Source organism: Vespa crabro, chromosome 19, assembly GCF_910589235.1.
Source record: "Vespa crabro chromosome 19, iyVesCrab1.2, whole genome shotgun sequence".
Classification (NCBI taxonomy): Eukaryota; Metazoa; Arthropoda; class Insecta; order Hymenoptera; family Vespidae; genus Vespa; species Vespa crabro.
The window spans coordinates 2932501-2946235 of NC_060973.1; the positions used below are offsets into that span (position 1 = coordinate 2932501).

A 13735-nucleotide genomic window follows, 5' to 3' on the forward strand; every position below is an offset into this window, starting at 1 on the left:
AATACGGAAGCGACGATGCGCGTTGTCCTTTTTCTCTCTCTCTCTTTCTTTCTCTTTCTCTCGGAAAGGATTATTACGGTGAACGAGCACGTTCTTTCTCACTGTTATAGACACACGTCACGATGGACGCTTTCCATTCGACCATTCTTGTCACATTTCTTTCTTTCATATACTTTTAGAAAATAAGAAAATCATCTTACAAAAGGTCGTGGTTAAGTGTAAATATATGGCAAAGGTATGGTTTATTTCATTTGTATTATAATAATTGATTACGTACTTTAAAAACAAATCATATAGAATTAATAAATGTTTTAATAATTAAATTAACGATCGAGCGAGATATAAATCGTTCGTTTTGGTTTTTCTGTCTACTTAAAAAATAAAAAAAAATAAAAAAAAAAAAATAAAAAAATTGTGACGTGATAATAATTCAAATGAAAATAATTTGGATTCGATTCAATTGTTGTTCAAAACTTTATACATATATATATTTATTTATTTTTTTTTTTTTTCGTTTAGAGGATTCAAAATATTTCTATTTTTTGTAAGAATAATAATATTATTTAAAACAAAATAAAAGTATAAATAAATTAAGTATGTCTTTATAACAAAAGAAAAAAAAAAAAGACAGAAATAAAATAAACAATAGTCGAATGTTTTCAAATTTTCATCATTTAAAATTTAAACGGACACTTAAATTATTCGTACATAATGCATGCATACATACATACATACAGACAAAAAAAAATATATATATATATATGTATGTATAAATAAATTAAGTATGTCTTTATAACAAAAGAAAAAAAAAAGACAGAAATAAAATAAACAATAGTCGAATGTTTTCAAATTTTTATCATTTAAAATTTAAACGGACACTTAAATTATTCGTACATAATGCATGCATACATACATACATACAGACAAAAAAAAATATATATATATATATATGTATGTATAAATAAATTAAGTATGTCTTTATAACAAAAGAAAAAAAAAAAGACAGAAATAAAATAAACAATAGTCGAATGTTTTCAAATTTTTATCATTTAAAATTTAAACGGACACTTAAATTATTCGTACATAATGCATGCATACATACATACATACATACAGACAAAAATATATATATATATATATATGTATGTATAAATAAATTAAGTAGTCTATATAACAAAAGAAAAAAAAAAGACAGAAATAAAATAAACAATAGTCGAATGTTTTCAAATTTTTATCATTTAAAATTTAAACGGACACTTAAATTATTCGTACATAATGCATGCATACATACATACATACAGACAAAAATATATATATATATATATATATGTATGTATAAATAAATTAAGTAGTCTTTATAACAAAAGAAAAAAAAAAGACAGAAATAAAATAAACAATAGTCGAATGTTTTCAAATTTTTATCATTTAAAATTTAAACGGACACTTAAATTATTCGTACATAATGCATGCATACATACATACATACAGACAAAAATATATATATATATATATATATATGTATGTATAAATAAATTAAGTAGTCTTTATAACAAAAGAAAAAAAAAAGACAGAAATAAAATAAACAATAGTCGAATGTTTTCAAATTTTTATCATTTAAAATTTAAACGGACACTTAAATTATTCGTACATAATGCATGTATACATACATACATATAGATAAAAATATATATGTATACATAATGCTCAATAACTGTATTGTTTATTCTATCTACCTACGTGCCATGAGAAAGCAATTTTCGATGCTCGTATAAGCCGATCGAACGTACTCCCATTTTTCTAAAGTGAAGCCGATGCGATTGATTCTGTTGTACGTGCTCGATTGAAAAAGAAAAGTAAAAAAAAAAAAAGAAAAAAAAAAAATCGAAAAAAAAAGAAACGAACGAAACAAGCATAGACCGATCTCATTTTTTAATTCGGAGGTTGCCTCGATCGATCGACAAAAAAACTAACGGTTTCATTCGATCTTACCAACTGTGCCTAAACATTAATCGTGCGATTTTCTACCTGTCAGATCTCCTACTTTTTTTTCAGTGCATCCCATTGGAAAGAATAATAATCGAGGCAGAGATGGGATCAAATTCTACATGCTTCTTTTACGTGTGCGTTAAAGTTACGTTTATGAAAGGACGTAAGTAGATTGAAATTGTAAAAAAAAAAAAAAAAAAAAAAAAATTTTTTCGAGTCTAAAATACTCGCGATAAAAAAAATTGTAATAATTTTTAAAAATGACTTCACGTGTTCCTATTTTTCTTTCTTTAAGCATCGTAACACAATTTTATTTCTTACAAATATTCTTTTCTAATAACTTTCATTCGTCCTGTGCAACGTACAAATGTCTTTTAATTTTTACGTGTTTAAAAATTCGCTACGAGGTAAATTTCATTCGTCTTCGTCCAATTGCGAATGAAATTAGTTAGAGAATTTTCAGGTGTTAATGAATTTAATTCGGATATACAACGTTTGTTAGCAACACGGTGGACAGATGTAAGGATACTCGGTGAGACTTTTGCGACTCTTGGCCGTTGGCCAAAACACGATTAAACGTTTCTCCTTTTTTTTTTTTTTCCCTTTTCTTTCTTTGTGACGAAATTATAACAAAGTAGTCGAGAGAAGAAGAAGAAGAAGAAGAAGAAGAAAAAAAAAAATAAAAGAAAAGAAATATGTTAAACCCTCGCACGATGTCACAGCTGACACCTTTTTAATTTCACCTTTTGCAACAAATTTCCTTTTATAGGAAAACATTCGATTGATAATCATCAATTAAAAATAAAAATAAAAATAAAAATAAAAATAAAAAAAAAGGAGAAAAGGGGAAAAAAAAAGAAAAACTTTATTTTGCTTCGGGCATTTAGGCTAGTGAATCGATTCGCCTAATGACGATCACGTACTATACGTTCGTTCTCTTTCCTGCTAGCAGAAAAAGTAGCTTGACGAGCCTGAAAAAATCATGTTTCGTTCATCGATAGTATTACGCAACTGGTAACACGATCGAATTCGTAAAAAAAGTACATTACGAAGTACTCTATATATATTTTATGAGAACGTAATTGGATGCTTCTCGAATGAATATTCGCAATGGAAAGTATATATTTCACATAAATCCAATGAAAATTTCTGCGATTTTTTTGGAACATCTTATACAAATATTTTCGTTGAACTTTTCTATCTAATCTTTTTATAGGTATTTTAAAGTTACATTCGAATGATCTATACGATATATATATATATATATATATATATATATATATATATATATATATATCGGACATTCTGATTAATGGTGTTTTAATCCTGACTACTTAAGCTGTTACTTAAGAAGGTTTTCTAATTATATCATTTCTATTTTCTAATATCTATTTCAACCGGCTGTATAGTTTTATTTCTTTCGAAGAGAGAGCTAATGAACGAACTACATAGATTGAGCTATAGATCAAATTATGTTAAAATCATTTAATTATCATTTTCAATATCTACGAAAAGATATAATTCTCTTATACATTTTTTTTTAGTTACAGTAAGAAAATATAGATCACAGATCGACTAACCTGACTCAAAATAAACGTGATGACCAAATCGATTGGCTACATGCTGAATAAATATACCAACAGCACCCTGTGTCCCATGGGAGAGAATTTGAACCAACATTCCTACTAGTATGACGAGCCAACCCCAACCACCTTCTGGATAGTAATGTTGCTTTAACGTCAACAGCTGCCTCAAATCGGCTACCAGCTGTTTCGTACCATGTTGACCTGGACCAGGTACTGTCTGTTCATTAGCACTGCATCCGACACCGCTGTCGTGTACGGACAATCTTGGGAGTGATCTGCTACGATACAGCAAAGATGTTACTGGCGTCTCTAATCTTGAATCAGGACCACGTACTGGAGCGGTATTAGTTAAGATAACCTTCGCCGAGGTTTCATGCCTTTCGTAAGTACCTAAATCACCCTCAAAATAAGTCGAATACTTATTAAGATACGAGTATCGACCATATGTGTAATGTTGCTCACCACAATTTTGACATTTCCTTATATTCCTCCTTTCTTTATCCGAATAAGAGGAAAAAGATGTAGAAGAAAATAAAGGTGGATGAGATTCGATATCTTTATCGATCTTAGATTTCGTCCTTTTAACAGACGAAACTCGATTCCTCATAGAAGATTCTTTCACGTTGATCCTTTCTCGAGTAGATTCTTTGAACGTTCGATGATTCTCCACTTTCCTCCCGATCAGATTTCTCTCTTTAACAGAACACTCTGTTAAATCCTGAATATCGAGATTCTTTCCTCGATCGTTCCCATTGATCGACCTTTCATTTATCGTTCTGTCTTCTATGGTTGCCGTCGTTACTATTCTTTCCTCCTTTCGCAAACCACAAATCTGCCGTTGGAATTTCGATGATCTTCGATCGGCCTCGAATAAAATTTTTTCACCGCCCTTTGACTTCTCGCAATCAAGAATCTCATCCTTCTCATACCTTCCATCACGTAAGACCATCGAAACTTTTCGAATTCTTTCGGAGTCGTTACAATTCGATAAGTGAACTTTCTCCCTATCATCCTGAACCATTCTCTTGTCGTTAACTTCACCAAAAGAATCACGTTTTGATTCTTTCTCATTGTCATCGTAATTGCTTTCCCTTGGAAAGGTCAAAGTTCCTTTATTATCCATTTCAAGATTCGAATCGACACGCGAACCTGCCATGTTTATATCGTCCTCCTGATTTATTATGATCTTTATCTAACTTTAAATACTTTTTATCACGTTTCTCCTCGTCTTTTGCATCTCCTTCTTCTTCTTCTTCTTCTTCTTCGTCGTCCTCTTCTTCCTCTGAATTTTCCATTTCCTTACAACGAAACGATACGTCTCCTTCTCCGTTATTTTCAAACCATTTCCATGAGTTTTTGAATTTGATCCAAAAAAGATCTATCCTTCAGATTTCTCTCTCTCTCTCTCTCTTTCTCTCTCTCTCTCACTCTCACTCTCTCTCTCTCCTCTCTAATTATCTATCTCTATCTATCTATCTTTCGAATCGTGAATGAGAAGAACGATCTATCGTTGATATCGATATTATATATTTTTAATTCATTATATATTATTTTTAATGACATCGAACCGATACAATTTATTTATTACCATAGTATCATATATATATATATATATATATATATATATATATATATACATATCTTTTTTTTTTCTTCCCTTGAATGTGTTCTAAATAAAAAAATTAAATCAAATCAATTCATGTTGATGTATTATTTCAAAAACATGTCAGGATCAATAATAATTTCTTGTTCGAATACACAGTTCGTTTGTTTGTTTTTTTTTCTTTCTTCTTTCTATTTTTACTATTTTTTCATATGAAAAATTGTAGATATGATCGAAGACATGAAATGGATCGATGAATAGTTTAATGATCCAATGGATCCTGGAGATACTGAGAAGACACGAAAAGGAGAACGACCGAGCGCGGCACGCTTAGATCGCGAACTGCCGATGGCAAAGAGCGTCACGAGTTGAGACTCAGCGCGGCTGCGGCTCTCGACTCCATAGGCGAACTCGATCCAGCGTTGATCCATCTCTCTCTCTCTCTCTCTCTCTCTCTCTGTCTCTCTCTCTCTTTCTCTCTTTCTCTCTCTCCCACTCCCCCCCTTCTACACCCACGGTGCTCTACTTCCTTCTTTGTCACCTACTTTTATTTTATTTTTTTTTTGTCCCCTCTGTCTCTTTCACTATTCGTCGATCTTTTCTTTTCAAATAAATTTGATTTATTTACACTTAAAAATGATTTATTTATGATGAAATAAATAATTCTTAATTTGTATTTCAAATTTATATTCCTTTACGATCATGTTATACGAGTAATACGATAATGGCTATCTCATAAATGACAAATAATTGTATATATGGACAAAAATTGATATATCATTTTAAGAAAGAAAGAAAGAAAGAAAATAAAAAAAAAAAAAGGAAAAAGAAAATAAAATAAAGATTCATGGTTCCGCGAAAGATTAGTATTAATGGATGAAAAAAAATATGTTTTCCTGTTAAAAGTCAAGTAAAGTGAATACAAATTTTAACGATATCTTCTTTCTGATTTTTTGTTTTTGTTTTTGTTAATAATAATAGAAATGTAATGACATGTCGTACAATAATAATAATAATAATAATAATAATAATAATAATAATAATAATAATAATAAAAAAGAAATCGATACGTAAGATTCATACGCATTTTTAATTTTTTCATTCATTTCGATAGATAATCACGAATTGATAATATTATGCGATAAGATTCTAATAATTCGAGGGACACGTCATTGTTATTAATATTTTCTCGAATATATCTATTCTTTGTTGAAATAGATTATTCGAAAAGGAAGAAAGATTATCAAACTCATGAAACTTTTAACGTGGTGAGAAATTTCGATTCCTTCCTTCTTTCCTTCCTTCTTTCCTTCTTGTTTTCGTGAATACAACGATTTTAAGCGGGAAATAGAGTTATCGTTCGAAAATAAAATCCATGAAAGGTAGGAAGTAAAGCTTTAGATGAGAGTCGAATTAAGTTGGAATTCGAAGTATCGGAATAGATATTTGTCTTTAATGTATCCACTTGAAGATTCAACTAATTTATATACCAAAAGGAAGAAATCGACAGGTTGGAAGTAAGAAGAAGAAGAAGAAGAAGAAATAAAAGAAGAAGAAGAAGAAAAAGAAATCGGGGAGCAAATTAAAACGTTTAAACAAACTCCCCCTCTCGTAACTCCGAAATCGTAGTAAGTATTTCAACTTTAATCCGGACTTTATCTCATTCCGCTCTCTCTCTCTCTCTCTCTCTCTCTCTCTCTTTGTTGGATTCTTCTAAAACGAGACTTTCGAGATACTATATAATTATACGTTAAAGTTTCTCTGAGTATTTTTGAGCAATTTTATCACCGAATAAAAAATAAGAATTCAAATCGTTCAGTCTCTTAATGACTATTGAAAATTCTCACGTTTGTCAACTTTATATTCTTCTAATTCATCTGATGCATTATTAACTCTCGTAAATTAATTTATTAATTAAACATTCATTTATATAGATTTTAATTTAAATCTATATTATTTCTAATAGATATTATTAATAATAAATGTATTTACGAATGAATATATTTATATATTTCGATCACGTTTAACGATCACGTTTATTTTCTAAATTAATCTGACTGATATTAAAATTGAAATATATTTTTCTATTATATCTAATGAACATTATAAATTATTTAATACATTTATATAAATAATCCTTTAATCTATGAATATCTCACAAGTAGATAATTATTTATCTGATAAAATGGAATGATATAAAATCTATTGATAATGTGCGATACTCGTATAATAATTGGAACTATTTCAAATGGATAATCTTATAAATAATCTTATAATCTTATAAATATTCAATTAAAAAATAAAAAGATCGTTCTTCTTTTAACATTGACGTATTACATGTCTAGTATGAGAAGGATGGATATAATGTGAATCCCTTGATTGACGTAAAATGATTTTTTTACGGTTTGTTCTCCTAGGGAGAACAACCTGACAGTTATTACTAGATTAAGAGTTAGTATGATCAAGTTTATGACTAAAGATCCTTTTTGATTTCGACATATAAATTTCCAAATATATATTCTTATTAATAAATATAAAAAAGATATAATTTCATTATTCAAAGTAGAAAAGAAATGATAATATTTAGAAAGAAAAAAGTACGATGAATGATACGTAAGATAGATTGGAGGGTGAAAGAAAAGAGAAAAAAAAAGAAAAAGAAAAAGAAAAAAAAAAAAGAAAAAGAAAAAGAAAAAAAAAGTTCTTTCTTTCTGTAAAGAGCCAATAAATAGCGACTAACTAAAAGAAAATTCATGGAAGATCGCCAGAATTAGTTTTATCGTTGATTCGTGTTTCTTAAACAACACACGAAACAAAAAGTATCTAAAATGAGATTGTAGGAACTTATCGATACGAAAGAAAAAGTTTTCTTTTATTCCCTTTAGTTCTTCCTTCTTCTTCTTTTTTTTTTTTTATCATCTACTATCCTACTTCCCATTACGTTATTTTTTAATCGATTGATAATGTTCCCATAAATTATCTCGTCACGAAGAGATGACAATTTATTTCTTTGTTTTATCGTTATTCCATTCGTTTATATGACAAAAATACAACACTTGTCATGTTAAAAAAAAAAAAAAAAAAAAGAAAAGAAAATTACATCATGCTCTTTAAGTTAAAATTTTAAAAAGACAAAAGAACTTTGTAATACGCACGTAAACTTGTGATTGGAATGAAATACTAAAAAGCTATACTTCTCTCTCTCTCTCTTTCTTACTGTTTGCTATTCAAAGACTAACTCCTATTTAGGAGATTTACATGGATGGACAAACAGACAGACAGATAGACACAGTCAAATCATATTAAGGCAGGTCCAATGTGACAAACAGGAAAGAATTATGAAATAGTTCGTCAATAGAAAAATTTTGATGATTGATTAAATATTAATCGATTAATTTCAAATAGGTTGATTAAGTACTCTGTATAGACATTATGAATCATTGACGAATTTTTTTGTTTTTACGAATATATCGTATAACATTGATTCGTTTAATTCATATACAAAAACGCTGTTAGTAATTGAAATTATAAATACGAGGAGCTCTTAGAACGAATGAACTCGAGTAAAATGAAAGGTTCCATTAAATGGAATGCACAATTCGCGAGCAAGAAAATTGGATCGTGCATTGCTCCCAATAACGATAATAAGAATGAACTCGAATCACATTTAAATAGTCTATTCTTGCAAAGAATCGACGATTCGATGTCAGAGGGTTAAACGTATCTTACTTTATTTTTGGATAACTTTATAGTATGTATTATGTGAACATCGAAGTAGACGTTTAGAATAAAGTAGATAAGCTTTGAAGATCGGTAACTGTCCAATGTAAATAGAATAAATTCTTTTCGTTTTTCTCATTATTCCTTCTCTTTCTTTTTCTTTTATTTTTCTCAATTTCGCCGATGGAATAAAAGATCTCAGAGATTCGAACGTACGTTTGTCTAACAGATTTTCTCGTGGCAACGTTAAAACTTATTTATATCGTCATATTTTTCGATAACTTTAGCAATATTTACTGAACTTATTGAGAAAGTTTTGATTATTCCTGTTAGGGGAAGACCTAAGAAAAATTCTTTATCTTCGATGGGAATATTACCCCTTGTCATGAATGATAATGAAGGCAAATGGTTTTTGTTTCTTCCTTGTTTTTTTTTTCTTTTTTCTTCTTTTTTTTTTTTTTTTTTTGGCTAAAAAATTAGTATAGAGTATGATACGCACGAGATGTATCATAATACCATTTGGTATATTCGAGCATAAGGGATTTTTTTTTTTTCTAAAGAGAACAAAAAGCAATTAAATACAATTTAGATACGTAGTATATTGTTACATATAGATATTATGCGTCCTTTAAAAAAAGTATAACGATTGCGTTGAAAATGAAGCTGTTTCTGGATTTATCGAAGAATGCAATTTGAAGATAAAACTTTTTTTGTAAAGGGAAGATCTCAAATGATGAGGGTTGGCCACCCTTCATGCCATTTCATCATTTATCAATTTGATGACATCCAAATTGCATTCGGTAAAGCCTGATTGAAATCTGAACTAGCAAGAGAATTCATCGATAAGAATCAGAGTTTCGTTTACTTACGAATGACTCATAGAAGTGATTCATAGATACCTCAATATATATATATATATATTCCTGAATTTCATATGGAATAATAATATCAACAATTTATTAGAAAAATATTCCGAGAATATGCAGTCTAATGTAATTTTATGTTACTTGTATCTTCAAAGTTTTATTCAACGATGATAAGTCGGTAACTTAACAACTTCATTGATTTTCATGAGAAAAGACGTTCGCTAACGTAGAGCCACTTCTTTACCGACTTTCATCTAAACTGAGAATTTAGATGTCAACTTTTTTCTTATTCCATTAGATGTCTCTGCTGTAAAATTTCTATTTCTTTTTTCTTTCTTTCTTTCTTTTTTTTTTTTTTTTTTTTATAAAATAAAAAATAAAATAAAATTTAACGAATTCACTAATAGTTATATAGTTATTAATGACTTAATTATTTAGAATAGTACATAATGCATCGAATTGAAATATTAAAACAAGTTTTATTATACTTAAGTAAGTAGATTGATATTGATTGAGCATTAAAAAAAAAAAAAAAAAAAAAAAAAGAATGTCTCTTTTCTTTCATCATAAAATTCACTTTTACGAGTTTACTTTACTTTTACGAAGTAATTTCACATAATATGGGAATGTCTCGTAAATTAGTTTCCCCGTCAACGAACTCGTGGTAGAGCTTTCATTGTAGACTTTAAATTTTATTGTTTATCTTGTCGCAATTGAGAAATTTGATATGTCATATTTAACAATCCATAAATCTTTGTCATTTACTTTCGATCATCGTCTTTACTTCGATCGTGAAATTTTGTTTTATTTTATTTAATATAAATCTATTGAATAAAACATCGAAATAGAGAGAAGGAAAGAAAAAGAGAACGGAGATAAAACATGAAAGGAATCGAGCTGTCATAGGAAACATGACGAATATCTTTCATAAAAGTGTTAAAATACTTTAGATATGACCATCCCCATCCTCGAAAAGTCTCGCCTCATATGTTATCTGGCCATCATGCGATCGAGTGTTCGAAAAAGTACGGATTATGGAAAAGGGTAAATCCGAAGAAATGGTTATTTTGGTTGATGATGCTGGTGTTAGATGCCGAGAGGGATATCGAAGAAGATAAATGTTAAATCTCGGTTTTTTCGCAAAATTATTCCTGACGATCATAATTTATCTAAATTCCATTGGAATCGATTCGTGAGAATCACGCGAGTTAGAAAAATTCATTTCGAAATGAAGTTGAATCCATTTTTTGTCGACATTATCTTGAATTTTCCCCAAGATATTTCAGAATTTTGAAATGATATTGCCAATAGATATGATAATAAAATAGATAGAAGGAAAAATTCTAATAATAATAATGCATTTTCGTTAAATTGACGGACATTTAATAACTGACATTTCTATTCAAATGAAAGGATCTTATATTTATTCGATATTAATTATTTTTCATTATGTTTATCAATGAATTTACACGTTCAATAGAATAATATTTACGATACAAGATATCTTGTTCCTCGTATGAAATGTTCCAAGTTTCCAAATAGCGCTCAACGAGAAGGAGTTTGTACCACGAAATAAGCAAGTTTTAGTGTTGCGATGTGTTAAGAGATTAGAACGCTAGAAACCACGATAATCCTGGTGATGTCGGTTACTCGGTAATTTTCGGTTGCATGACTAGAACGCATTTAGTCTCTTCTCGCGTATGTGCAGAATTTAGTCTTGTTCTTTTTTTTCGTTTTTTCTTCTTTTTTTGTTTTTTTTCCCCCTCGTTTCTTTCTTTTTCTAGAGCGAGGAAAATAATATGAATGTTATTCGTAACACGTAAGTTGACGTTATTTTTCTTCTCTTTACGTATAAATATATAGCTAACACTTTTCAAACTTTTTCTTTTACTTCTTCAATTGTCAAATTGATTACAAATGAAGAAAATTAAATTATATGTTTTTAATTGGAGGGGAAAAAAAAACGATAAAGAGAGAGAGAGAGAGAGAGAGAGAGAGAGAGAGAGAAAAGGAAAAGAAAATTGTTCCCAAAGAATTTAATTCGTTAGAACATCGAAGAAATGTTTCTATATCTTTCTTTCTTTCTCTATCTCTTTCTCTCTCTCTCTCTCTCTCTCTCTCTCTCTTTCTCTCTCTCCCTCTTTCTTTATCCTTAGAGATTTCTCAAGTAATCGAAATCGTCTCGAATCTGCTTCGAATTCAACGAGACAATCTCGGATCGAAATCTCTGGATTCGATTTAACGCTCGTTTTAAATCGAACTCGTTTTACCAATTAAATTGCGAGACGTGAATTACGCCTCACTCGAATAGGAGATCTACGAGCTCGATTTTTCCACGCCTTTCTCTCGCATATACACGGACATTGCACTCTCATCGACTTCTCGTAGGCAGTTGGACCTTCTTGCCGATCCTTATTTATGCCACCAACGACGCTCACTCTTGAGACTGCATCTTTCTTTTTTTACCTTTGACGGAGATTGTATTACACATTGAAATAGACTTAGGGATTTAACCTATTTGCATATTACAAAGATTTCGAAAATATATGTAATGTTGTATATATATATATTAAATCTTTCTTTCTTTTTTTTTTTTATATATCTCAAATATATCAAAATGTTCAGAAAATTAAGAAAAATGTTTCTCTTTTTATATGATATTTTCCACAAAAAAAAAAAAAAAAGAAAAAACGTACTAATAAAAATAATATAAAATGTTAAACTTCAATGATCGATGATATATGATAGAAAAAAAAAAGATATAAAGATAATTTACTTGTACAGGATAGTCCAAAAGTTCCTAGATAATATTAAAAGTTAATTACACTTTTTCAAGTGGTTACACTTTTTCGAGACTTTTTTTTTTTTTACGCTTGTAATTTTACAATATGCAATAAAAGTAACCTTCGAAAGAAGTAATTTCGAAAAAGTATAATTGACTTTTAATATCGTTTAGAAACTTTTGACTAATTTAGACTTAGTTTTAATTCATTCTATATAAGGATAGTTGAATATATTATATAATTAAAATATATAATATAACATATGCATATATGCTAATGATGCAAAAAATATTGTTTTACTAGCGAAGATACTAATCTCGATCGAGAATTTGATGTACGTTAGAAAAAAAAAAGGAAGAAAAAAAAGAGACAAAAAAGGAAAAAGAAAAAATTAAAAAAAAAAAAAAAAAAAAAGAAAAAAAATTGATCGATATGTTGTATGAACGAGGTCTACGATGCCTAACAGGCTAGCTGTCGGCAATTATGAAAGGTTCGTCCTTCGTAATGATAACGTAACTTATATGAAAAATAAAATGCGTCGGTTTTTGTCAGATCTGCACTGAATTGATTAGATATCGAAAATGTTTCGATCGTAACGTACATAGCCAAAAAAAAAAAAAAAAAAAAAAATAAACATCGATACTTCAATGCTATTTTACGCGGGAGACGAACGAAACGAGATTCCCTTCGATCGATTCTATATCGAGATATAAACGCGAGAGGTTTTCGCATGATAAGCGGACAATTCGTATGCCGTCGAGAATAAAAAAAGAAAAGGAAAAAAAAGAAAAGGAAAAAAAAAGAAAAGGAAAAAAAACGAAAGAAAAGGAATATATATATATATATATATATATATATGTTTCCACAATATTACCAAGTATTTCCACAGTTGCCTTACGAATTCTATTCGATGAAAAAAAGGAAGAAATAAAACAAAAAAAAAAACAAAGGAGAAGAAAGAAAGAAAATAATAACATTGAAGTATTGATCTCACGTCCTTTCCACAAAACTTTCAATATTTGATTCAACGAAACACATAATCATAATAAAATCCAATATTCTAACATATCTACGAATTTGTTAAAGTTAAATATTTAAGCTAAAAATGATATATGTCAAATAAATTGGCTTTAAAAAAAGTATTTTTCATACTATTGGAAAATAATTATAATTATTATAATTTATGTAGAA

General features: G+C 28.9%; 1 protein-coding gene across 3 annotated transcripts in view; it reads right to left on the reverse strand.

Annotated features, from left to right (window-relative positions):
• LOC124430875 (monocarboxylate transporter 12-like) overlaps positions 1-13735 on the reverse strand; it is a 41809-nt gene that overhangs the window by 26736 nt on the left and 1338 nt on the right. The window contains exons 1-2 of one of the 3 annotated variants that reach the window (XM_046978057.1): positions 4035-5138; positions 3567-3962 (exon numbers count right to left, since the gene is read on the reverse strand). The exons of 1 other annotated variant lie outside the window; for it this stretch is intronic. In XM_046978057.1, the coding sequence (XP_046834013.1) occupies positions 3567-3962; positions 4035-4728 (1090 nt within the window). In that variant the 5' untranslated portion in view covers positions 4729-5138. Of the gene's footprint in view, positions 1-3566; positions 5139-13735 lie in introns of those variants that run through there. One more of the 3 variants, XM_046978056.1, reaches the window with a different exon arrangement.